The sequence below is a fragment of the Parambassis ranga genome, chromosome 10 (assembly GCF_900634625.1).
Source record: "Parambassis ranga chromosome 10, fParRan2.1, whole genome shotgun sequence".
In the NCBI taxonomy this organism is placed as follows: Eukaryota; Metazoa; Chordata; class Actinopteri; family Ambassidae; genus Parambassis; species Parambassis ranga.
This window is the reverse complement of record NC_041031.1, coordinates 14149707-14173734: the sequence shown is the minus strand read 5'-3', so window position 1 is coordinate 14173734 and position 24028 is coordinate 14149707. Positions and strand designations below refer to the sequence as shown.

The 24028-nt window shown below is 42.3% G+C and overlaps 2 protein-coding genes across 2 annotated transcripts; both read right to left on the bottom strand.

Annotated features, from left to right (window-relative positions):
• Nucleotides 1–527: 527 nt before the first annotated feature.
• Nucleotides 528–4691, bottom strand: trmt112 (tRNA methyltransferase activator subunit 11-2). The gene is made up of 4 exons (XM_028416525.1): nt 4507–4691; nt 3923–4024; nt 1994–2086; nt 528–927 (listed from the first exon to the last, which is right to left on the bottom strand). The coding sequence occupies exons 1-4, from the start codon at nt 4579–4581 to the stop codon at nt 826–828; spliced, it is 372 nt and encodes a 123-aa protein (XP_028272326.1). The 5' UTR covers nt 4582–4691; the 3' UTR covers nt 528–825.
• Nucleotides 4692–4957: 266 nt separating this feature from the next.
• Nucleotides 4958–23272, bottom strand: atg2a (autophagy related 2A). Its single transcript, XM_028415635.1, has 42 exons — nt 23102–23272; nt 22569–22731; nt 22080–22229; nt 21660–21762; nt 19676–19820; nt 19279–19476; nt 19079–19178; nt 18506–18670; nt 18123–18265; nt 17924–18002; nt 17573–17822; nt 16580–16721; nt 16267–16365; nt 15581–15736; nt 14775–15042; nt 14599–14671; nt 14243–14417; nt 13994–14136; nt 13709–13830; nt 13426–13583; nt 13209–13341; nt 12918–13102; nt 12763–12843; nt 12275–12381; nt 12093–12185; nt 11937–12007; nt 11537–11613; nt 10604–10774; nt 10205–10331; nt 9817–10040; nt 9466–9695; nt 9229–9364; nt 8871–9095; nt 8662–8763; nt 8181–8265; nt 7909–8062; nt 7692–7761; nt 7496–7578; nt 7262–7383; nt 6999–7153; nt 6755–6913; nt 4958–6637 (listed from the first exon to the last, which is right to left on the bottom strand). Exons 1-42 carry the CDS (start codon nt 23270–23272, stop codon nt 6401–6403), a joined length of 6030 nt encoding a protein of 2009 aa, XP_028271436.1. The 3' UTR covers nt 4958–6400.
• Nucleotides 23273–24028: the final 756 nt, after the last annotated feature.

Below are 24028 nucleotides of genomic sequence, written 5' to 3'. Positions count from 1 at the left end.
GAGGCTGCCTTTAGGCTTCTGGTCAGGGCAAACCGCCCCCTCCCCCTTCCACCTAATCGTCTGTTCTGGCAGGGTTTCTATAAAGATAACTGCTTCTGACTCCTGTTCAAACATGAGGGCTGCTGCATCAAGTGAGCAGAAAGGCTGTTTGTCAGCGCCATCCTCAATTCTTTCTTAAAAACATCAGACACACCGTGGGGCATGTCACTTCATCAAAGGATCCCGCCCAGGTGGGGTGTGTGTGTGTGTGTGAGAGTGAGAAAGAGAGAAAGAGAGAGAGAGAGTGAGCTGTAATGTGTGGCTTAAAAGAAAAAAAGGACTTCCTCAAAAACAACTTCCAGCCCGCCTGCTTTTTCCTCAAAGCCAAATATAGACAAGCCACTGCCACGTCATCTGGCCCTCAGCACTTTCTTAAACCCTGAGAGAGGGCGAGATGGGGTTCAGAGCCTGCCTCTCAGGAGTTATATTTTTGCATGTCTCTAATATAAGTCAATCCATATTTTCCACAAAAACCTAACGATTTTGGCTGTAATGAAAATCTGGATAGTTTTATTGAAAAAGAAAAAGAAAACAGCCCAAACAGTTACAAAAATAAATACAGATAAAACCACTGGGGGTTCTCTGGGGGAACATTTCCATCTGTTATTTTCAAATCTTTTCCATGCACTGGCAGCATCAGCCTTCTACAGTCAGACAGTGTGGCCTATTTTCTCATGGCACCAACTCAAACCAGAGTCTGATGTCTGCCTTTCAGAACACACACATCCATCACACACGTCCCATCTGAGTGACAGTTATGATGTATTGGAACCACTGAGATGTCTTCTACACCTCATCCTCATTCAACAGCATGTTGGGGATTCCTTTGGAGATGGGAAACTCCCGGCCTGATTCTGGGCACTGTAGACAGCCCTCGATCACCTCCACCTGCAATACACACAATCAGAGAGAGGTGTAAGACCACCACTAGATGTCCCCACTGAGCAAAATAAGTATAGAATAGAATCCAAGTACTTTAAACATGGAAGAGGAATAAAATAAAAATATCCTGCAGCCTCTCAAAACATTTTAAATGTTATTGAATCAATCAAAATAAATCAAATCAAAAATCAAAATATAATGGTAGGAACACCAGGCTTATTAACCTGTAACCTGACAAAAGCATTTCCTCCAGGATTAATAAAGTTTTATCTTAATTCAGGCTTCTTCCAATGACTATGAGAAAAATGCCTTTAATGACGTGAGAAACACAAAGCTGTAGTAAGGTGGTTTGCCCACCATACCAAAAGTGGTGCACATCTCAGAGTGTTTCCTGGAGACTTGGAGTAAAATAGCAATCACTCAATCATCAAAGAGCAATAAGTGTGTGTATTATTTTTCGTATGCAAGGCATGAATTTAGTCATTAAGCTTTTCCTGCCAAAAGCTTCACTCTAATTAATCACTTGCAGCTGGCATTAAAAGATAGCTCCTATCATTTTAGGCCTGGACCTTATCCTCCTGACTGGTTTTCTAAATGAATAATGTAGAAAGAAATGTGGAAATCGTCCAACATTTAGCATCATTCTGGCAAATAAACAGCTTGTTACTGCTGTATCACTATCCTCCATCTATTTATTTATCTCTATTCATCATCATACTTATCCTTCAGGAAGAAAGAAATACGTTCAACACAATGTTTTAGACCTTAATAATAAACAACATGCAGTTTGAAGAGAAACACTAGACATGTATGTTTGTTTAGAAAAAGCAACAATGTTTGGTGTCTCTAGTTTTATGTTTGTGCTGTTTTTTTCTCTTTGTCATTTCCTGCTTTGAATCAAGGCGGCTTTGTCAATATAAATTGTGTCTGGCAGCAACATACAGTGGACATTTTGTCTATGTCATACTCAGAACAAATAAATCAATCAAAATAATAGAGCCCAGCAGCTAAGACCTTTAACTACAGCACTGCAGTAATGAGCACATATGAAAGCCTTCAGTAAGCCCTTTACCTCTAACAGCACTCGATGCACTTTTTTCAGGAAGTCATCATTTTTCTCGTAGTCTGACACTAATTCTGCTGGCAGGTCTTCGCGTTGGCCCAACTGTGGACAGAACGTTGACAACATATTTTTAATTTCTCTTAAATTCCTATACAGAGTGTTAATATCACCACAGTCCTCTCTCATTTGTTAAAGCCCAAATCTGAAACATATATCTCATTTGTAATAGCTGAATACACTGGAGTAGTATTCAGAATCATAATGTCAGATATTACACTACATACACTCAACAAAAATATAAACGCAACACTTTTGTTTTTGCTCCCATGTTTCATGAGATGGACTTGAAGATCTAAACTTCATTCCAGATACACAATATTACCATTCCTCTCAAACATTGTTCACAAATCTGTCTAAATGTGTGATAGTGAGCACTTCTGCTTTGCTGAGATAATCCATCCCACCTCACAGGTGTGCCACATCAAGATGCTGATCTGACATCATGATTAGTGCACAGGTGTACCTCAAACTGCCCACAATAAAAGGCCACCCTGAAATGTGCATTTTGTTTCTGCTTTATTGGCGGTCTGGGGACTCAGAACCAGTCAGTATCTGGTGTGACCACCATTTGCCTCATGCAGTGCAACACATCTTCTTCGCATAGAGTTTATCAGATTGTCTATTGTGGCCTGTGGAATGTTGGTCCACTCCTCTTCAATGGCTGTGCGAAGTTGCTGGATATTAGTGGGAACTGGTGCACGCTGTCGTATACGCCGGTCAAGCACATCCCAAACATGTTCAATGGGTGACATGTCCGGTGAGTATGCTGGCCATGCAAGAACTGGGACATTTTCAGCTTCCAAGAATTGTGTACAGATCCTTGCAACATGGGGCCGTGCATTATCTTGCTGAAACATGAGGTGATGTTCATGGATGTATGGCACAACAATGGGCCTCAGGATCTCATCACGGTATCTCTGTGCATTCAAAATGCCATCAATAAAATGCACCTGTGTTCTTCGTCCATAACAGATGCCTGCCCATACCATGACCCCACCACCACCATGGGCCACTCGATCCACAACATTGACATCAGCAAAGCGCTCACCCACACGACGCCACACACGCTGTCTGCCATCTGCCCTGAACAATGTAAACCGAGATTCATCCGTGAAGAGAACACCTCTCCAACGTGCTAGACGCCATCGAATGTGAGCATTTGCCCACTCAAGTCTGTTACGGTGACGATCTGGAGTCAGGTTAAGACCCCGATGAGGACGACGAGCATGCAGTTGAGCTTCCCTGAGACGGTTTCTGACAGTTTGTGCAGAAATTGTTTGGTTATGCAAACCAATTGTTTCAGCAGCTGTCTGAGTGGCTGGTCTCAGACGATCTCGGAGGTGAACCTGCTGGATGTGGAGGTCCTGGGCTGGTGTGGTTACTCGTGGTCTGCGGTTGTGAGGCCGGTTGGATGTACTGCCATATTCTCTGAAACGCCTTTGGAGACGGCTTATGGTGGAGAAATGAACATTCAATGCACGAGCAACAGATCTGGTTGACATTCCTGCTGTCAGCATGCCAATTGCACGCTCCCTCAATGCTTGTGGCATCTGTGGCATTTTGCTGTGAGACAAAACTGCACATTTCAGGGTGGCCTTTTATTGTGGGCAGTTTGAGGTACACCTGTGCACTAATCATGATGTCAGATCAGCATCTTGATGTGGCACACCTGTGAGGTGGGATGGATTATCTCAGCAAAGCAGAAGTGCTCACTATCACACATTTAGACAGATTTGTGAACAATGTTTGAGAGGAATGGTAATATTGTGTATCTGGAATGAAGTTTAGATCTTCAAGTCCATCTCATGAAACATGGGAGTAAAAACAAAAGTGTTGCGTTTATATTTTTGTTGAGTGTAGATTGATAGTCTGACTCACCCAATCTGCAGCCTGCACCAAAACACCCCACTCCAGTTTTGGGATCATCCGGCTGACAAACTGAGGGTTGAACTCCACCTCATTCACCTTCACCGCAGTTGCCTGCACAACAACAACATTAGAAGGAAACAACATAATGTTTAATGTGCTTCATCAACACTAGCCCGTTATCACATTATGTGTAAAAGTCACTGCCTCTGGCGCTTAACATGAAATCTTAAGAGTGATTCTTATAACAAGTGCAGTATATTTGCTCATTTAATACCACCAAGTAGTAATTGCAACGTATGATTCAAACCACGTACGTTTCACAGCAGCTACGGAAGCCTGAAAGATAATTTCAAGTACCTAAATGGAGCACAGGTTACATTTCATTCTAAGCTGGTTGCTGAACACTAACACATTTATTTGATAGCTACACGTTCTAACAATGTGTTCTTAAATAACCTGCGTAAAACTTCCACGAGGTAGAGCTGGAATAACAAATGAGTAATGGGTAAACGAAACCGTGTTATAAGGATTGCAAGACCATTTAAAGTTAGTATTAGCATTAGCCACACTGCTAACAGGTGTTTAATATTTACCTTAATGAGCAGCGGGTAGCCTTTGGTGACTCCCTTTACGTGAGATGTCAACATATTGTGCGTGAGCAGCTTCATGTTACAAACGTCAAACACAGTCCCTTGTTCAACGATATACAGATAAATGTTTCAATTTTTCATCAAGATGTAGATCACGCTGTAGCGTTGACATGTGAACCGGAAGTGCCACTGGTGCATCGCATTAACTGTCCCGGTAAACTCTTACTCCGTTACTGATGGTTCCCCGTTATACTCTCACTGTATTTGTTTTCTAAACTTGTTAATAAATATTAGACACGAGAAACATACAATCGAATAATAAATAAAATTACAAAAAATGTAATGAAAGGTTAAATAGTATTAATAGTATTTTTAAACTAACCTTAGATGCATTTAACTATATACAAGAAACCATGTCAGTCAGACAAGTGTTGTTTTGTACTCAAATTTTTTATTTTAGTATTAATTTTGTATACACGTCTTTGTATTATACAGGTCATTCATACAGTTTATGATATAGTAAATAGTAATTACACACGTGGTGTAACAAGCTTCATCAGCCTGCCGCCATCACAAACATGTATCATGCGCTGTGCGCGCCCAAACACGCACTCAATCAGTCATACACACATGCACACTGTCACATACACACATAGAGGAACACATGTCCCTCACACTTAATAAACAAAAAAGATAAAAATGTAAAACTTTTGTTTATTACAACATATCACCTAATTTTTCACTATCACCGGATTCTGAAAACAAGTATGACAATGTTAAAAAAAACAAATACAGAAACATTAAAAATGCAGGAAGGCAACTAAAGATGAGGGGAAAGCAATTCTGACCACAGAGCAAGTTAATTCAGATCCCAGGTTCCACCGACTGACATCAGTTCACAAAACAACACACCTTATGAAGCATCAACAGACTCCGAAATGCTACAAAAGTTAGAGGCGTTACGTGATCTGCAATTCCTATTCAGCCAGGTGTGAGTATAAGCCTGTATGTGTCACACTTTTAGTAAGGATGGTACAGGTCTAAGGAAGGCAACAGACTAGTAACAGGGCACTCTGCAACGTTATTTATGGCACAGATACCAGCACTGAGGGGAGCAGGTGCATAGTGTGGGGGTAAAGTCAAAGCAGTCACACAACACTGGTGAAGTCAGGATAAACCCATCTGCCAACATCTGGAGGGCACTAACTTCATGAAAAGTTCTCCCTGTTTCCATTATATCATTTGTCAATTCATCACACATGGCACCCAAAACTGTTTTCATTCATATACTGCAAACTGTGATGAAATTGTTCACAGCTCAGCACTTCTTGTACAAGCTCAATTTATTTCCAAGGTTCAAAAGCATAAACATAAAGTTGCTTGTTTTCCTTCACCTTCGGAGTGTGAGCTGATGTCAGAAATCCCTCCTTTAAATCGAGATACAAACAGTTTTAAGTTCAGCTTAAAGAACATGAAGTGTTCACAATCTGTTTTATCCACCACAAAAAAGTCCTCCAGTCTGTGAATCCTACCTGCCCCGGTTGGATTAACAAAAAGCCAGCTGAGAGCAACAGTGATATGCCTGCACAGATGAAAAAAGTGAATCTGTAGACTAGTTTATCACTGAGGGGACAAATATGAGGAGAGCTCAAAACTGAAGAATTAAATCTGGTAGATCCATGTATGATGGAGCCACATAAAACACTGGGTGTCAGTAACTGCAGTAGTAGTTAGTCACTGTTTTTGCATCAGAGCACACATTGACTCATTAGTCCACACACACATGCAAATACACATTTACCTCAGGCTTTCCACAGATGAGACTTTCCCCAATCATAACGGCACACGCACTCCTCTCATTCATTCTCTCTCTCACACACACACACACACAAGGTCCTCATTCTTGGGTGTCCTCTGTGCGCCACTTGAGGAAGTCCTCTTTCCGTGCATCTGGCTTGATCTGGTTTCTCATTCCACCAAGCAGGTTGGAAGTGGCTTCAGAAGCCACTATCAAGGGTCGGACTACGGTGGGCGGAATCTGCCGCAAGACGCCGCCCACAGCACCAGGGAGACCCTTCTGTTCGTGGCCACGAGATGCTACATCACACAAGGTCTGAGCTGTGTCAATAACTCCCTTGAACACAGATGAGTGGAAGTTATATAAAAATCAAAAGGATCTACATTTAAATACATTTACATTAATGATGTAGAAAGGCTCCATTATTTTTTTGGAAGACAACAGGGAACTCACCTCTCTGACAGTGTCATATGCTTTAGCCACTCCTTCTCGGAGGTCAGCAGGCTGAGCAGCTCTGCGAGGCCGGTTAGTTGGAGCGCGGCCCTCAGTAATGGCATAACGATTCAAGGGAGGTGTTGGAGACAAGATGTCATACACAGTCTCTGCTGTTGCCTGTTAGAGAAGTAATACATTAATGGGGTAATACACATAAAAAAAAGCAAACAGGTGTGCTCAAAGTCCTTCTCAGACTGAGTACCTGGATGGCCTGCACCAGCCTGTTGCTGAGCTCAAGAGCAGCTGATGCTGTGGAGGTGCCAAAGGATGCTGCCCCCCTCTGGAGACCTCGAATGATGCGTCCATCCTTCCTGTATTGCTCTATAGGCAGCCAGAACAGATCCCTCACTCCGTGGACTGGACAACCATGCAGGGATAGAAAAAAGGGAAAAAGGAAATGAACCACAAGACAGAATGAAGTACATGTAACGTGAAAACCAGTGTGCGTGTGTGTGGAAGACTTACACAGCTGGACAACTGAGTGCATGGGGCCGACGCCTCCCAGAATGCCTGGCAGTTGATTCTTCCTGATGTCTGTCAGCCACTCTGTGACAGCATACTGAATCACTTTGTCTACACCGAGGAGACTGGAAAATGATAAGAAAGAAAAGATTGAGGAATGAATTACAGACTAATAAGAACACATTTTGTTGCTTCAAAAACACATTTTCCTGTAATAACCGTGATATTTGTTTCTACCCATGTCTGCAGCAGAGCCTCTTCAGCTTCAGCTCAGAACAATTCAGCTGGGCCAGACCAATCAGAATACCTGCAAACGTCCCCTGAAAAACACAAAGTGACATAGTGTGAAAATATTTCCATTTATTTATTATTTTTATATATATTGAATGTAAACTTTTGGTCAGATAGATGGGCTATTTCAGTGAGCTCTCACCTGTTCAATGACAACATGTTTGCCATGATAGTCCAGCCAGATAGGCACTTCAGAGGTGAAACGAAACTCCCTGAAAAAGGAAGGGGAAAAGATTGAAGATTTTTTAATCCACAACTTAAAGTTTGATTAAACTTACGTTTTTTTAAAACAAAAACATAAATATCTACATTGCAGAGAGAAATCCTCCTGACAAAAGCTGCCCTGTGAATCTACATACCGGAAGTAGATAGGCTGGTCAGAGGAGGAGGTGGAACCAGCCGAGGAGGAGCTCTGTTCACTGTAGGTCGTTTCCACAGATGCTGTGAGGTCGGGACCTAAACCAGCAGGTGCCTCTACCTCCTCAGAACCTTTCTGGGAGGGATCTGCTTTAACTGGAAGTAAAGACAGAAAAACACAGAAAATGTAGAAAATACATAAACAGTTTAGACAGCTATTGTATGCAGCTCCATTCTAAAAATCCAGCCAACAATGCAAAAATCATCAGCTCACCTTCAGCTGCAGGGTCCACAGGCAAGTAAGGGTTAACAGAGGAGGCTAGGTTGCTAAAAAAGTCCTTCAGGAAAAACAATGCATCCTGAACAGGAGACAAAAAAGATGTGGAGAGTTGACAATGAGCACAACAGCCAGAATGCACGATCAACATGCTAAAACTCAATGCAACAGCTTAACTGCAAATGACCCAGTTTTATTGTGGTTCATTGCTTGTTGTTGTTCTAATCAATCTATCTGGAAAACATAAAACTAATTACAGAAACAATGACTGTTTTTGTCAGTAAGGACCACAAATGGCAAAAGCATTTGTGCAATCAGTTGCTCATTTCTTTGATGAGCAGTGTGAATAAACTCAAAACAGACATTTTGTTTTCGCAGTAAAAAAGAAAACATAATTTTGTGCATCACATTCTTGGACAGGGACTTGAAATTGATTTCACAATAATAGTATGTATTCAGTCCTAGATGATGCAGTTACCTGGTCGATGTTGAGTCTTAGCGGTAGCAGGCTGACTCGAAGACAGCACTCTGGACCACCAAGGCCAGACTCTGGACAGACCTGCAGCGCCTTTACTGTCAACTACAAGACACACACAACACCATCGACATGAACAACTTTAGGGTGGTTTTCTCAGTGACAGACCATTTTAATTCCATAAATCAAACCCTCCCTCCCTGGTTTCTCACCATGTTGGAGTGGGCTCGGCGGGGCATGCTCTCACTGGTGTAGAGGTAGAGGAATTTGTTGATCTGAGACGAAGCCAGTCGGTCTCGAACCTCCAGCTCCTGGACGATGAACACTTGCCTAGAGATCGGTTGCTCGCCACCAGGACCGACCCCAACCCCAGACAACAATGACCCCTCACTTTGCTGCCCTGCTACTGCCGGGTAGGACTCATGCTGAAAGGACACCTTAGGACACACAGAATGAATGTACTGAGATGAAGTGGCGTAGGTCCTGAATATTCAAATCAAAGTGGAGAATGGCACTTCTGAACGTTTCCACAATATTCTCTATATACAACACAACAATGTACCAGTGTACCTTGGTGAGCTGAATTTCCATCAGCAATGTGTGCTGGCGACCGCTGCCTCCAGCCCACCGCCAGGAATTCTGAGGACGAGAGGAAGTGGCAGAACGAGAGGGAGATGAGCGAACACCAGCAGGAACCGAACGACCCCTGCAAGGAGAGGAGGAAGAACAACAAAGACAGAAATTTAACCAACAACACACATGAAACATTCTGCGGTGATAAACATCTGTGCATTTACAAATCTTTACCTGTTGGTGTTCTGGGCATGTATGGTCATGGGTTTTCCACCAAAGTCCTTGCCCCCATAGAGATGCCAGACCACAGAAATCTCCCGCAGCACCACCCTGCTCTGTGGCACTGGGAAGCGACTTGGGGCTCGCAGCAGGTCTGAGCTACCTCTTGGCCTGGAGAAGTGACTGTCCTTCACCCTAATGGGGCCTTGGGATAGCACTGTCACCACAGGCTCCCCATCTCTGGGCTGAAGCAAATCAACATGTAAACATCTGTGAGTGAGTGAGTCTAAATGACTCTAACATGGGGTCTAGCTATTAAAGAGGAAAAGGTATCAAGAGAGACAACCCTGGAGCAAAGAAACTCACAGGAATTCCCATGCCAGGCGCCTCTAGGATGCAGAAGTCATCATTGTCGGTGGAGCCCTCTGAACCTTCCTCTGACATCATATCTGCCTGAGCCTCTGTCGCTGTAGCAACCAGTCCATCAAGCTCAGAGTCATCCCCTTGGAGGACAGAGGGGTTGTGCTTTGAGGCTTCACCAGGGAACAGGTAGACGGAGACAGGCGAGCCTCTCGGAACTGAAGGTGAACCTGGACAGACACAGAAAGGATCCAAAAGACAGATTAAGAATCAGATTTGCCAAAATGGTACTTTTGGACTATTTCCATTCAAACTACAAACCCAGCACAAAAATGTAGACAATTAGGACACATCTTTTCTTACTTCAGATGTGTAAAACAGTGACAAATTCTACCTGGCTCAAAACTCTCTTCTCTGTAGCTCTTTTCGGTGTCGATTAAGGCATCAGCCAGGTCATACTGGTTGATCTCAGCGGTTTCAGCTGGAGGGCAGGGCAGCACAAATGCAGGACTTTCTGACAGCTGACAGGGCAGAATATTATAGAAACATTAGAGCGGCGTTGTCCCATCTATGAATCACTTTTTTTCCAACATTTATCGATATTTTCTCTAGTTCTAATAAGCAATTTATGACCAAAGTTACATAAAAACAAGTTATAATTTCCTTCACATCAACTTTATATTTAATTGACATGATTTACTCCATTGACATCTTTTCATATCTGCAAGAAAAATTAATCTCCTTTGGAATTACTTCATTAATTTTAATTCTTCAGTGAATACACAGGCCTCACCGGTAATTTCTGGCCAGCGATTTCAGTGGGTGAGGCGTGTTTTGGTGGTGGGTGTAGGTCACCCTGGGAGACTAGGTACTGCAGCAAATTGACCAGGGCGGCACAAGAATCAGCACATGTATGCAGGTGGACCACATTGTTGGAGCAACGGAGCTCAAAGAGAGGCTGAGACTGCAAAACAAATATTGGAACCATTTAAAGCAACAAGTTTTTAATTGATCAGGATTTAAGAATAAATGGGTGCTGAGACTAGTAAACATTAAACATATTATGGCCACCATCAGTGGTAACAGTGAAATGCTAGATAAAGAAATATCAGGCAAATGCCTCCAAATAAAAACCTCTGAATCACAATTTAAAGATACACAACTATATAAAATTAGGCTTAAAGGACAGTTGCATCACTGCTGCTGGGCAAAGTGTTTACTTGTGTCTTGCTAATTTTGGCTCCACACCCAACTGAAAGCAATCTTAGTGCTGAATTGCTGTCTGGAGCCATTATTATGGTAAAACTTCAACTGTGGTAAAACAAATATTTATAAAACACATATTCAGTGCTTGTTAGTGGTTTATAAAGGACACTGAACTTAATTCAATGTTTTGTTTACATTTTTTTCTGGAAGAGGGTGTTGAAGATGTTTTTTTTTCTGGGCAGCTGTGGTTGTCCACTAACTGTGAGGTTAAAGGTTGGATCCCTGCCTGTAGCTGCATGCTGATGTGTCCTTTACCTCAAGTCGCTTCTAGTGGATGCACCATTGGTGTATGAATGTGAGCATGCTTGTGTATGCAACTGGGTTGACATTAAACAGTTCAAAGATTTGAGTAGGTAAAAAAAAAAGACAGATAACTGAAGATCATTTACTACTTTTTTAGCTGCTCTGCTTCATGGCTGTAGTGTGCACACAACTAAGTAAACAGAGGCTGAGCACTCACCAGTTTGCCTGTATTACTGCCTTTCCATGTGGTGATGGCAAGCTCCAGTAGGTCAATGTCCAGAACACAGACATAGTCTGTGTGACACAAACACAGGTGGAGGTTGTGTTAGAGTCAGAGGTCATCAAGAAATCTAAACATCTCGAGACACCAGTAAAGTTTGACTCTTTAAAATTAGTTTTAAAATTATTATATTTCAGTTGGGCTCTTGTGTGGAAAAGAGGCAAAACATGATATCCAAAATAGGTTACTCTGTAATAACGGTGACAAATAATTAGTTCTTTCAAAAGTTGTTCTTTCTTCAGCAACACTACCAACATAAAGTCTACAATCAAAACACCACTCAGCAAGAAAAAAAACACAGCATAGACAGCACATAGCAGCGCATTGTCCATCTTACCTCTCTTCAAGTCCACAGTATCAGACTCACATTTATCAGAGAGGTAGAGAGCAGAGTCATCCAGGATGAATCTGACAAAAAAGTACAAATTCTCACACAATTGATTCTGAAATTTTAAATAAACAAACCTCATATTCAGTCAGTGGTAAACTGTACCTAAGGTGGAAGGTGGCAGTGTCTACAATGATATTACTGGACAGAGAGAAGGACTCTGCTGTGAACAACACTCGCAGGGGTAGATACAGAGGTCTGAAAAAAAGGAAAACAGAACACGAAGGTGTAGAAACAGAAAAATGAGTACTAATACTGTTCTGTAACAAATAGTTTTAGATCTTTACCTGTAGTCTACAGCACAGGTAGCAAGGTGTGTGTGGAGGACAGTGATGATGGCCGGTGCTGTGTATCCCAGAATGGGATCATCAATGACATCCAGGAAGTCAACAAGCTGTAACAAACAGACTCAGTGTAAAGGCAACACAAATCACTGAGCGAGATTTTGATGTGGAGCGTGGTTTCATTTTTCTGCGTAATCCAAAAAGTTTAACTGGAAAAACAATTACTGCCACTACAACACCACACAGGCTGAGGATCAATCTGGTTATGCAATTTGTCATATTAAATTATATGTTACAACTACAATATAATACCGCGTACTTATTATCTCTGGGATCAAGAAAGTTGCTTTTGGCCTGAGAAGTGAAACCAGCATAATCACACTGAATCATCTGCGTAATCAATTTTTCCTGACTCCTTCCTATAAAAGGGAATTTCCTTTGATTAAAAAAAATGAGACAAAAGAAGTATGAAAGTAAAATGTGCCTCTCACCTGCTCATGCCAGCTCTGATTGGTTTGTGTCATGTAATGTCGCATAGTGGCACCTTGAAGTCGAAGGGCAACTAAGAACTCCTATAAAAAGAGTATAACAAACTTATTCTCAAACTTGCACCTGCTATGTAATTAAACAAATGAGGACAACATACCTTGACATTCCTCTGGAGGTCCAGTGTGATTTTTATGGCTGTGGACAACATCTGTGGGTCTCCTTCCCTCCCACTGACACTGCTCACTCCCACCTCCGTGGGGTAGATAGTAGGGTCCAAGTGTTTTGGGGGAATGAAGCTGGGCATTTCCAACCGCTGTGGGATGGGGGTGTCTTTTAACACAGCTGTGTTGGGATGAAATTAAAAACATGATAATCCATATATATTTATGTCAATACTTATCAATACAAATTTAATGGAAATGCAAGCAAATGAGAGCACAATGTGCACCTTGGTGGTAGAGCTCCACTCGTCTACTCTCCAGACACAGGAAACTAAGATTAGGGTCATTTTGATGCTGTGCTACACTGAATATCTTCCCCCCTTCTAGGTCGAGTATGATCTCCCCAAAACTCTGGTCCTCCTGAGGTTATGAAAAGGTCAAAAACACACACATTACTTTAATACAAAACTATACAATAATACAATACTATGGTTTGCAGCCCACCTTCTTGTCTGTTCTGGCTTGTAGACGACCCTTTCCGATAATCACAGTGAGTGAGAGGAGGCTGAGGTTGTGGTTAGGGCGAGCCACTGACTGCTGTGCCTTTCCACCAGATTCACTGGCTAAGTAGAACTGAGGCTCATCCTCCTCTGAATCAGAGTCTATGTCCAGACAGGAAAACATGTTTTTGGTTTCATCCACTAAAATTTTTAAGCTGTTCGATGCTACTGTGTGAAATTAGTCTGCATTGTGTTGAAGTTTTTTTCATTAAAGAAGTCAAACTTGCCCAATCTAAAGGCTGATTTGCAGAGCTGAAACTCGTCGTGGTGATGGCTGCTCTTGTCTGGGCTGTGGGCTGAGGGAGGAGGAGGGGGAGGCGGCTCCCACATCAACAGGTCATTATTGATCCTTTAGGACAAAGTGGCAGTTGATGGAAAAATACAATTATTTCTGTGGCAGGATTTAAGAGCAACTGAATGAGCAAAAAGGAACAAAGCTGGAAAAGCTATTGGTAATATGACGTATGTCACACACCTGGATAATAACAACAGCAGACCAGAAATGCATATACCTGTTGTAAATGCTCTGGAAGGCTTGTTTGCTGGGTAGGAGGATGTAGGCCTGAGGCAGGCTGATGTCCACAGCACACTGGCACTGAGCTACACACTGTTCCTGAAACTGACGCATCTCCTCTGGGTCTGCTGGAATCACCATCTAAAAGAGGGGAGGAGGAGGGGAAAGCACAGTCCATTGGGTTTGCAATCTGGATAAAATGTCTAATAAATGGAACTGCGTAATTTTCCAAAGTGATCCAGCGTACCTCCTCTGTCTCAAACATGGTGCGGTTGGAAGAAAACGGAGAGCTGGTTTTGTTGCTGAATTCACAGTGACTTTCAAAAAAGGCAGCCCCCAGATCCCTGATGAGGCCCATGTTCATCCCGCTCAGACCTGCTGCCGGGCCCTGAGCCTCACCTCCACGCACACGCACTGATATCCTGTAAATGATGAGAACAGACTTTAAAGAGATTTTGACTGGTTTTTGGCTTAACCTCCGAACTTTTTTTAACAGAATAACTGGAAAGTCTCTCTCAGAATCAGTTCTTACAATTAGTTTTTTAAAATCTGGCCACCTATATTCAGGCCAGTAAAGTCATTATTCTCATGATCAGGACTAACCTAGGCAGTGAGTCACGGTTCTTCTTCACTTTGATACAGGGGAACGAGCCTCCTTCCCAGCCCTCATATGACCCTGGTAAAACAAATCAGTAAATAATTTATGTTTTAATAATAACTATGTAGATACAAATGCATCTGTAGTCCAAATGTGCCACTCAAGTTGTGAGTGCTCCTACCGTGCAGGTCGGTGAACGAGGCCTCCAGCAGCTGGGTGAGGCAGGGAGACCCTTGCTGGGCAGGCTGCTCACACTGGAGGTCTGGGGCCTCCTGGTGCTTCAGCTCCAACTCTGTAAGCTCCAGTACCAAGGTCTCCTCCCGCACTGCCCTCTGGGTCGGTGGCCGGCGGGTAGAGAGGGGTCGGAGGTCAGGTATGGGGAAACGAAGCCTGAGGATGGCGTGGGGGGAGAGCAGGGTAAAGGAGGAGCAGAGCTCGCTGCTCTGGGTCTGAGAGGAACCAAAGTGATAGTATAGTTTAGCATTACAGAGAATCAGCCCTGTAGTTAGTGTTGACCACTGCAAAACTTTATTAGAGAGTCAAGCTGTTTAAAGCTGTTCTGAGGATGGAGGAAGTGCTTGTAGTCTTACGCCTGCCAATTTTGTTTATGTTCATGTCAGCACAAATGTGAGCATTCAGACATGACAGAAGGATCTTTCTGAGCTATTTAGAAAAAGCTTTGGCTATTTTTGGTTTCTTTTTGTGGCACTGATGACATGACTCTGCATAACCAAGCTAACTTACTAAAGCCAAAAATGATATTGTGTTTTTGTGTGTTTTTGTGTGTTTTTTTGAAAGCTTTTGTACTTATGAGTAGTTTGGTTTGTAATACAGAATACTTCCATAATTAAGTAAAATAACTGCACAAACACAATCATTCATATAAAGAAGCTGCTCGTAAACAGCTTGTTTTGTTTTAACTGGTTATCCCAGGTTTCTTTAGCCTGAATTTAGTCTATTTTGACTTATAATGTATGTGTGTTTCACCTGTATGAGTCCTGATGCAGTTGTCTGAGAGGGACAGTGGCTGAAGGCTTTGCTGAGGCTCCTGAGTCGACTGAGGATGTCCAGGTCTAGTTCTGCGCTCAGCTCAGCCAGCTCCACACGCAATACACTTTCGCGCCGTACCACCCGCTGTTTACCCTGCCAACACCCACACACATTAATATAAACAAAACATGTGCAAGGATGAAATGAAAACACATATTTATTTACAACCAAACAATGCCAACCTAAGTCAAGTCTTTGCCAGACAAATCCTGAAAACACTGAATTTATGATTACTGGCGATTTGAAAATAATATTCAGGAAAGAAATATATATTTTACTACAGTTATTAAAACTAATCACACTATGAAAGTATTATCCTCAATATTACATGATTAAAAAATGTAAACATTACTTTGTTGTTTAGCAGTTAACCAGTATTTCACCTTTAGCTGTGCAAAGAAAGTTATGTATTTTAGTGAATAAATACACACAAAATCAAAACTCCACAGGGCAAATTTAGGATTGTCCCAATAACCCACTTCAGTTTTACACAAAAACAAACTCGAACTCTGCACATTTTGTGCACTGAAATCGAGACACAAAACATAGAAATGAATTTATTTTCTTTTAGATAACTAAAGCTGCTGCACTTAAACCTTTGCTTGATGTGTATGAACATGTACCTTACGCATCTGTTTTTCAATGAGGCTGTAGTGTAGTTGAGCACATGGTCTGGCTGTAGCTCCAACTGTGAACAGGCCAGCTTTCTGGAACTGAAGCAACTGGAAAGAGAAACACAGATAAACTGAACTCTGAAGCTTTTCTTATCTTTTGTAATAGAACAACAAACATAAACATGCTGGTCTGACATTTTCACTCTGATTTGGATATATTTCATTAAAAAAATGAAAAAAGATGACACTGTTTGTGCACAAAGGCCTTAATAGCATAAAACCATAGAACATGGCACAAACATGTAATGACTAAATAATCTACCTCACAGAACTGAGGCTTTCCATCCTCCCAGAGGCACTCTAACAGTTCCAGTCTGCTGAAGGATAGGTCAGAGGTCACGGCCCGACTGTGGCCTCTCCCACTCCGCATCTCACAGGCAACCTGCACAGCTGCTCCGGTCAATCTGGAGAGAGAGGGCAGAAGGAGAGATGAGAAGAAGAACCTGACAGTGACCGCAGATTTACACCTGCCATGTAACAGATGCGTACGTAAGCGACATGGTTTGGTTGCGTCTCCAGCGCGATATCAGTTCATACCAGAAGCGTTTCAGAAGCATAGCGTATCCATGCAGATGTTACAAGCTCCAGCAAGATTCACAAAATCAGGTAGTAATCTGCCTGTTTACCTGATGGTACATGTATCAGGCTGGGTTACAGAGAACATTACTGAAACTTCCTCCTAAAAACAGTTACAGTTTCTCTCCCTGCCTTTTCTTTTCTCATGTTGGCCGAATAAAAAGCATGTTATATCATATAAAAGGATGTTACTCTACTTCCAAAATGAATCTCTCCTTGTACATGGCTGTGGATCTCTGCTGGTTGTGATGTTAAATCAGTGAGAGTCTCACAGCGTTATATTTTGAAAATCTATCAGAAATTCTGGTGTTGTGCAAATTGACACATCTTAGGCGCAACATAGCTCCAAAATAGAACCAGCGCTTATTTCTCGAAGCTACGCTTCTGGGATGCTTCTGGGACGTGTTGCTACGCATCTGGTGTAAATATTCTTATTGACTAAAATGGAAGCGTTTCACAGCAGCGGTTGCTATGCTTACGTTACGCTTACGTTACGCTTCTGTTACGCGGTCTCAGTTCTGTTAAGTCTCAGTTGTAGTATTGACAGTGTGTATTGATAGTGTATTTATAAAAAGTACAGGGAATAAATACATTCTATTCTGTATTGTATGTACTATTCTGTACTTGTGTAAATACAATAATTACATCTCTCCAAAAGATCTAGTGTGTGTATTTCTACCTGAGATGTGAGTGTGGGCAAGCCTTGGCGAAGCCACCTCTCAGATGGTGAAAGTCTCTCTCACTGAACATGCTGTCCTTGAAAAAGGCCAGCTCTCGGAAGAACACCTGAGACACCTGAGCCAATGACACCACTCCGTCTGTTTTGGACGGTGGGTCCTCCTGCAACAGTGTCACAGTCAGCCCACCAAGGGTCAGACGCAGCAATGCATCAGGCTTCAGCTGCTCCGCCCGGCCACTGTGCGAACGTCCTGAGAAGAAGAGCAGAAGTTTTTTGTTTTTAACTGGAATCCCTCACAGGACTGACGTACTCATGAGATTTGAGAGTCATTTGAGACTAATGAGATTAAACCTCTAGTACGGCTGCTGGACTGTGGTAAACTTGACAGACAACCTGCTACAGGATACCTCCTGGAACAATTCACCATGCCCTGGCAAGGAAAATCAAAATGGAAGTCAGTTTGCTTGTATGCATGACAATTTCAACTTTTGTATTTGCTTTTATTCTCTAAAGGTGAAGAAAATGTAAACAGTAAACACGCAGGTTGTACCTGTGCAGTCAGTGATGCTGGCTGTGTGAGGCTGGCTAGACTGTGTGTTGAGGATTCCATGTCACTGTCTGACAGCTCGCTGCCGGAGCGGATAGATGTCACGCTACTGTTCATCCCAGCAGGTCCCATAGAGTAAAACATTTCTGTAGGAAGGAGGACACACAGGGGGTGACAATGTTAAAACTACAATGTAAACACCACTTCATGACAGCACAATGGAGTGAGAAAATATGCTGCAGTTTCTTCGACATGACTCATCACTAAAAATAAATGGTGAAAATGGAAATACATAAATTGTGTCTCCCCAATTCACCCAGCTTTGTGATACGGTTATAAACTAATGTTTAGCAGGAGGCCTAAGGAGAAAGCACTGCTTCCTATACCTCCATTCTCCAGGCTGGTGACGAAGGGCTCCAGGTCGGGCTCATGTTCCCAATCCCTGTGTCTGGGGCTGGAGCCGAGCTGCTTACTGAGGTCCTCCTCAATCATACGCAGGTCATCTGAGTCTAACGGACGACTGTGTACTCCACCACACTTTGTCTCTGGCTCTGGGTTTAGATTAGACAGAGAAATGAATTTATATGAACAGAAGCAGAAAAAACACATCTGTGACCCCATATTTATGAGGCCTTTACAGATGCCTGTGACCTCACTGCTTTGCTCCAGGGTGTAGAAGAACAACTCAGACTCAGTATCTGTTTATGTATGAGGTCAGAGTTGTTGTACCTTTGAGGGGTTGTATGTTGTTTATGTACTGTTAAAGCCTGTGGGCATGTTGTGAGACAAACAACGATTCAAGCTTCATTTACATTTGCAGTGAATTTTTATGAAGGACAGCCAATAAAGTGTCCTTAAAAAATTACTCTTCATAAGCATTTAATCCTGAATTGTTGCTTTCACCCTTATTCAACACACCCAATGACTACAATATACAATAGTGTATTGTTTTAGTATACCAGTGTCAATGCAGAGCGCTGCCAGCAGGTCCGACAAATGCGTTATTTGATCTGGAGACAGCAGCATGTGGACACAGCCCACCTTCCCATCCAGCTCCAACTGATGAGCAGAGAGAAAGGAAAGACAGTTCAAGATGAGAGAGAAGCTAAGAAATGTTATTACCTACAGGTCCACATCCACATAAAAGAGCTCCACACACCTTTGGTCCGGGCAGCATGTCATTCTGTTTGATCTTTACAGTGGTCTCAATGAAACCAGAGCAGCTTCCTATGAGCAGTGGCTGAGATGGAGGACAGGGAGGAGCTGACAGTGGCTTTGGCTTAGCCTCTTCCTCATCAGCATCTTTTTCTTCATCCTCTCCTTCACTAGCTGTGGCTGAATCTGGGTCAGGAGGACCCTACAGAAGGAAGACAAATCCTTTCTAGTTATATGTACTGTTCACATTATTACGTAGTGTCGTCACACATTTGCTCTTTCCCGAGAAGCCATTGGCTGACACTGCAATAGATTGGTTAATTATGTGTATATAAATAGAATGAACTATGAACAGAATAAAGACTAAAGATGGAATTAATATACAACACTACGTGTATCACCTGTACTGTGCCGGTACTGTCATAGAACAGCTGAACAGCACTCAGCTGGAGAATCTTGTGCAGGAAGGCGGGTGGCTGGTGGATGTCAACAGGCACTGCAGTCTGGCTGGCTGGATCTCGCACTGCCTCATCAAAGTACTCCAGCCTGGAGCAACAAACACATAAACAGACACACTTTAGTGCCATGATAAAGTGATACAAAGGTTAAAAAAATGTAGCTAGTAGAAATGAAAAGTAACTAAACCTGACGGTGAATGCAAGCTAACTGGTTTAATCAGAGATGTGCTCACACCCTGCAGTTTATATTTTGACACAGCTCACCCTCTCAGTGATCAATATTTCATTTGCACTGATGTCTTCATGAGAAACAATCCAACTACTGCAGCAAAAGTTTCCAGTGTGACGAACGACCTCTATGACATGTTTCACTGCCAAAATTAGTTTGTTTAAAGTTCTGCCAGTGACCATAGATCAGCACATCCAAACGTGAGCAGATTTGTCAATAAGGAAGGAAAACAGCAGAGGGTTCAACAGTAACACCATACAATGCCAAGAGTCACAGCACCAGAAGGACAAACACTGAGCAGAGGAGGGAGGAGTGAAAAAAGATTATACTGTATGAGATCCCAGCCTAATATTGTTTTATAGTTGATAGTTTACAATTTGTATGTGCTGTATTTACATCTTAGATGCAAGGAATTAGGGGCTATACTCTCCTTTTAGAACAAAACAGCTGCAATAAAACAAACATGCCAAATTTGTAATCATTGTAACAATGTAGGGCTAAATCATTGGTTAAATCAGTGTCTGTAGTCGCTCCTTTCAGGCTGCATAAAGCCCCTGAAACCAGGGCAAAATAATCTGTATACTGTAGCTTACTGAGCTAGGTGCTATGTACACAGCAAAACTAAAGGTGTCATAAACCTTTTTTATTTCTCAGGTCTTCTCACATCTGGATGGTGAAGGGACATGAAAAGATCAACCCTATGCTTAGAGGCATAGCAATAGCTACCAGGTAATAAATGAACAGCAGTAAACATACAACAATAATCTCTGTCACCACATTACAGCTTTTTATCAATGTCACCTTCAGTGGAGCTTGCAGTTATTTGCAGCCACTGATAAGACGTTGTTGAGAAGCATGAACAATCATCAGCACCGACCCTGAATGAAATCAAAGCTTCACACTGAGACTACCTGACATTACACGGCACAGCAGCACAAGTTCACAGCAGAGGCTGGCCTCTTCTTCTTATCTAGTTGTGTGCAGAGAGAAGATGAAACCTTCTTGGCACTGTAATGGGAGTGTTTCAATTTCACGGATCAGGGGAAGGCACGTTTTAGCATGGTTGCAGGTTTGAGTGATAACAAGTGAAACAGAGTGGTTCTTCATATCCAGACCTCACCTCTGGTCAGACCGCATTAACTGGTGAGTCTGGGTTTATATAGTGCTTACGACACACACTTGCAGTTCATTATGATTATATAGGATGTTTGAACAAATTATTTCAGCTGATTTTGGTAACACTATAGGAGAGGGTGCCATTTCTTACAGCATAATGAAGCCCACACTTCCTCACCATGCGGAAGAGATTTTTCCATTATTTTACAACAGCGGATAAGACCTGGATCCACCACTTCTGAACAGAGATGAATGAATAATCTAAACATTAAAAAGACAGAAACTATAGCTTCCAAAAAGGGCCCAGACAAACACAGACAATAGCAAGACCACAGTGGTCGATGCTGCCATCCAGTAGTGTGGATTTGACCTTTTTTCCTCCGAAAAAAAGGAACTCCGTGGTCACCATTTTGACAGAGAGCATGACACTGCTGAGCGCCACTTTGTGACAGCTGACTTCTACGCATATGGTTATTTTTAAATAAACTGCTACTTCCTTAGGCCCAGAACATATCATTCACCCTCCTGTGCTGATTCTTATTATACTTACATAGCAGAAGAATCTAATAAAAAGCGACCTACCGTTTGATGTGCACTTCTAAGGCAACGCCTGTTTCCAGGTCCAGGGGCTGGTGCTCAATGCGGACGATAGTGTCTAGAAAGGTGACTTTAATGCGACGGAGGACTGTAAACACAGACAAAACTTCATTAGCACTATTGGATAAATGCAGTAAAAATAGTTAAGAAAAATTTATAAACATAAAACATCTGGAATTCTATTGTTTGACAAAGCTGACATTTGAAATACAAAGTTAGAGCTGGCCAAATATCACAAAAACACACACACTTGAATTTGCCTTTTGATAATTTCTCACCTAATATTGAGACCAAATTAATATCCGTGATGAAAATATAGCATGACGATAACACTGGCTGAGTACACATTGTTATTGAAGAAGCATTTATTGCTTAGTCCATGAAGATAATGTAGCTTTGACTCACCCGTCTCAATAGTTTGTGCAAACATTTCAAGTCCCTCCAGAGGGGCAGGTGGCTCCTCGGATGCCTCTGGGGGGTCCTTCAGGCACTCCTGGGCCAGCTGCATGCTGGAGGTCATACTGGAAGACCAGCCCTGGGAGTCCCAGCCTCCACCTGATGGCAAACACAACCACATGAGTTTCAGTGATTTTTGTGCCTCTGGGCTTTAGGAATTCAAGATCAGGCTTGAATTAGCCAGTTACATGTGTTATGAAATTTAACATATATGCCCAGGGTTTAGAACACAATAGAACAATACAAAACATAAAAAAAAATCATCCTTATTTACACCTTCAATGTACACATCTTTTGAGTATTGTATTTAAATAGTTTTTACAATTACTACAGAGCACAGGCATCAGTAGAGCTCTGATAAACTCTAATGTGAATAGCTAGTGTCTGTTTAGAAAATCCCTTTAATTGACACAATAATTGGCTTTCAAATGAACTTACTGGTCCGATACTTGGGTCGGCATGTTATCTGAAGACCAGACACTTCTAAAGTGCAGTGATCAGTCAGGAGGGCTTGCCAGGGGATGGTCACCTCTATGCTGCTCACAAAGCCATCCACTATCTCCAGAGGGGCCCCGAGAGACTCCAAAAGCTCATTGACCGCCTGGAGAAAAGAGGAAGCAGTCAGTAAGGAGAGGGGAAGAATTTTATAGTGATAGAAAAAGAAATAAACAGTGTCGAAGTTGTCTTATTACTGTGTAGAAACAGATTGGTGCATAGTTCAGTTAGCCCAGCAGGTGAATTTTGAGACTCTTGTAAGAGATACAACTAATGTGGTGGGCTGCTGTTTCCCATAACTGCATTTCCTCGAAGAAATGCGAGCTAGGCTGAGAGCATGACGTTGGAGATTGTTGATGAACTAGACTGCAGTTGCGAAACAGTCAAGGGTGCATGAGTCCCGACAAAAACACACGATGACTGCTGCTGCTGCGGTGCAAAGTTGACAGCCATCCTCCCTTCTTTTAAAAACTCACCCACACATCGAGGTTGATTTCCTTTATAACACCGCTGCCGTTGTAAAGGTCCAAGCCTAGTTGGTCCAGGCTCAGACGTTCCTGCAAAAAGTGACCGAGGTAGTGCTGTAAAAGGTACCGACAGGCCCGCTTCTTGATTGAGCCTGACCAGGGGAAAAGCCAGCGAGACATAAGGCCAGAGAAAGTGGGGAGAGGGAGCGAAGAGGTGGCGAAGGAGAACGAGTAAGAGTACAGTCCTCTGGCAACTGCATAACAGATTAAAACAAAGTGTGCAAAAACAAGGAATGAGCCACAGCTAGCTACGGGGGCTAAGGAAGGGGTAAACCGTAACTCTAGTTCTCCCCTAGGCTTGACACAAAAACTAGAAAATCCTTTGTGCCAGGACCGAGAACTCCCACGATACTTAACGACACGTTACTCCAACCGACTGTAGCTGTCTCGGCTCATATTTTCGCTACGGCTGTGTCGAATTGAGGCGACAGGTCCTGTTGGTGCGTATCTCTTGTTTCAGGGTTGTTTATTGTTATCATACGCCAACTGATGGTATGGTGAACGTACTTACGTAGCACGTCAGCGTGACGAAAACAAAACCCGGAAGACTTACATGACCCTAGAGGCGCCATCTTAATAAGGTCAATAATGTTTTTGTAAATCTGTAGAGAAATATATTTTATCTTATTACAATGTAGACATATAATTCTAAGACTTCTGAAAAATATTGCTAGCACTTATGATACATTATTACCAAATTACATTAAATGGCTTGTTGAAAAAAGTACAAAACTGTTTTTCACGTGTGGTTTCATCTGTAACTTATTTTAAATTGTGAAACATTGCATTCAAATATTCAGCAGACCATTGTCTACAAAATTAAATTGATAAAATAACAGTATTTAAAAATGTCTCATTAAAGCCTTAGTTGTTTAT

What these genes read in the sequence shown, in the direction of transcription:
- trmt112 (XM_028416525.1), bottom strand. Translation starts at nt 4,581, where the DNA reads ATGAAGCTGCTCACGCACAATATGTTGACATCTCACGTAAAGGGAGTC. An exon ending in GCTACCCGCTGCTCATTAAG is followed by an intron (nt 4,025 to 4,506) that starts GTAAATATTAAA and finishes GTTGTTGTGCAG; the next exon opens with GCAACTGCGGTGAAGGTGAA. An exon ending in TGGTGCAGGCTGCAGATTGG is followed by an intron (nt 2,087 to 3,922) that starts GTGAGTCAGACT and finishes TTCTGTCCACAG; the next exon opens with TTGGGCCAACGCGAAGACCT.
- atg2a (XM_028415635.1), bottom strand. Translation starts at nt 23,272, where the DNA reads ATGTCTCGCTGGCTTTTCCCCTGGTCAGGCTCAATCAAGAAGCGGGCC. An exon ending in GACCAGCCTATCTACTTCCG is followed by an intron (nt 7,762 to 7,908) that starts GTATGTAGATTC and finishes TTCCTTTTTCAG; the next exon opens with GGAGTTTCGTTTCACCTCTG. An exon ending in CATATGACACTGTCAGAGAG is followed by an intron (nt 6,638 to 6,754) that starts GTGAGTTCCCTG and finishes TCTGTGTTCAAG; the next exon opens with GGAGTTATTGACACAGCTCA.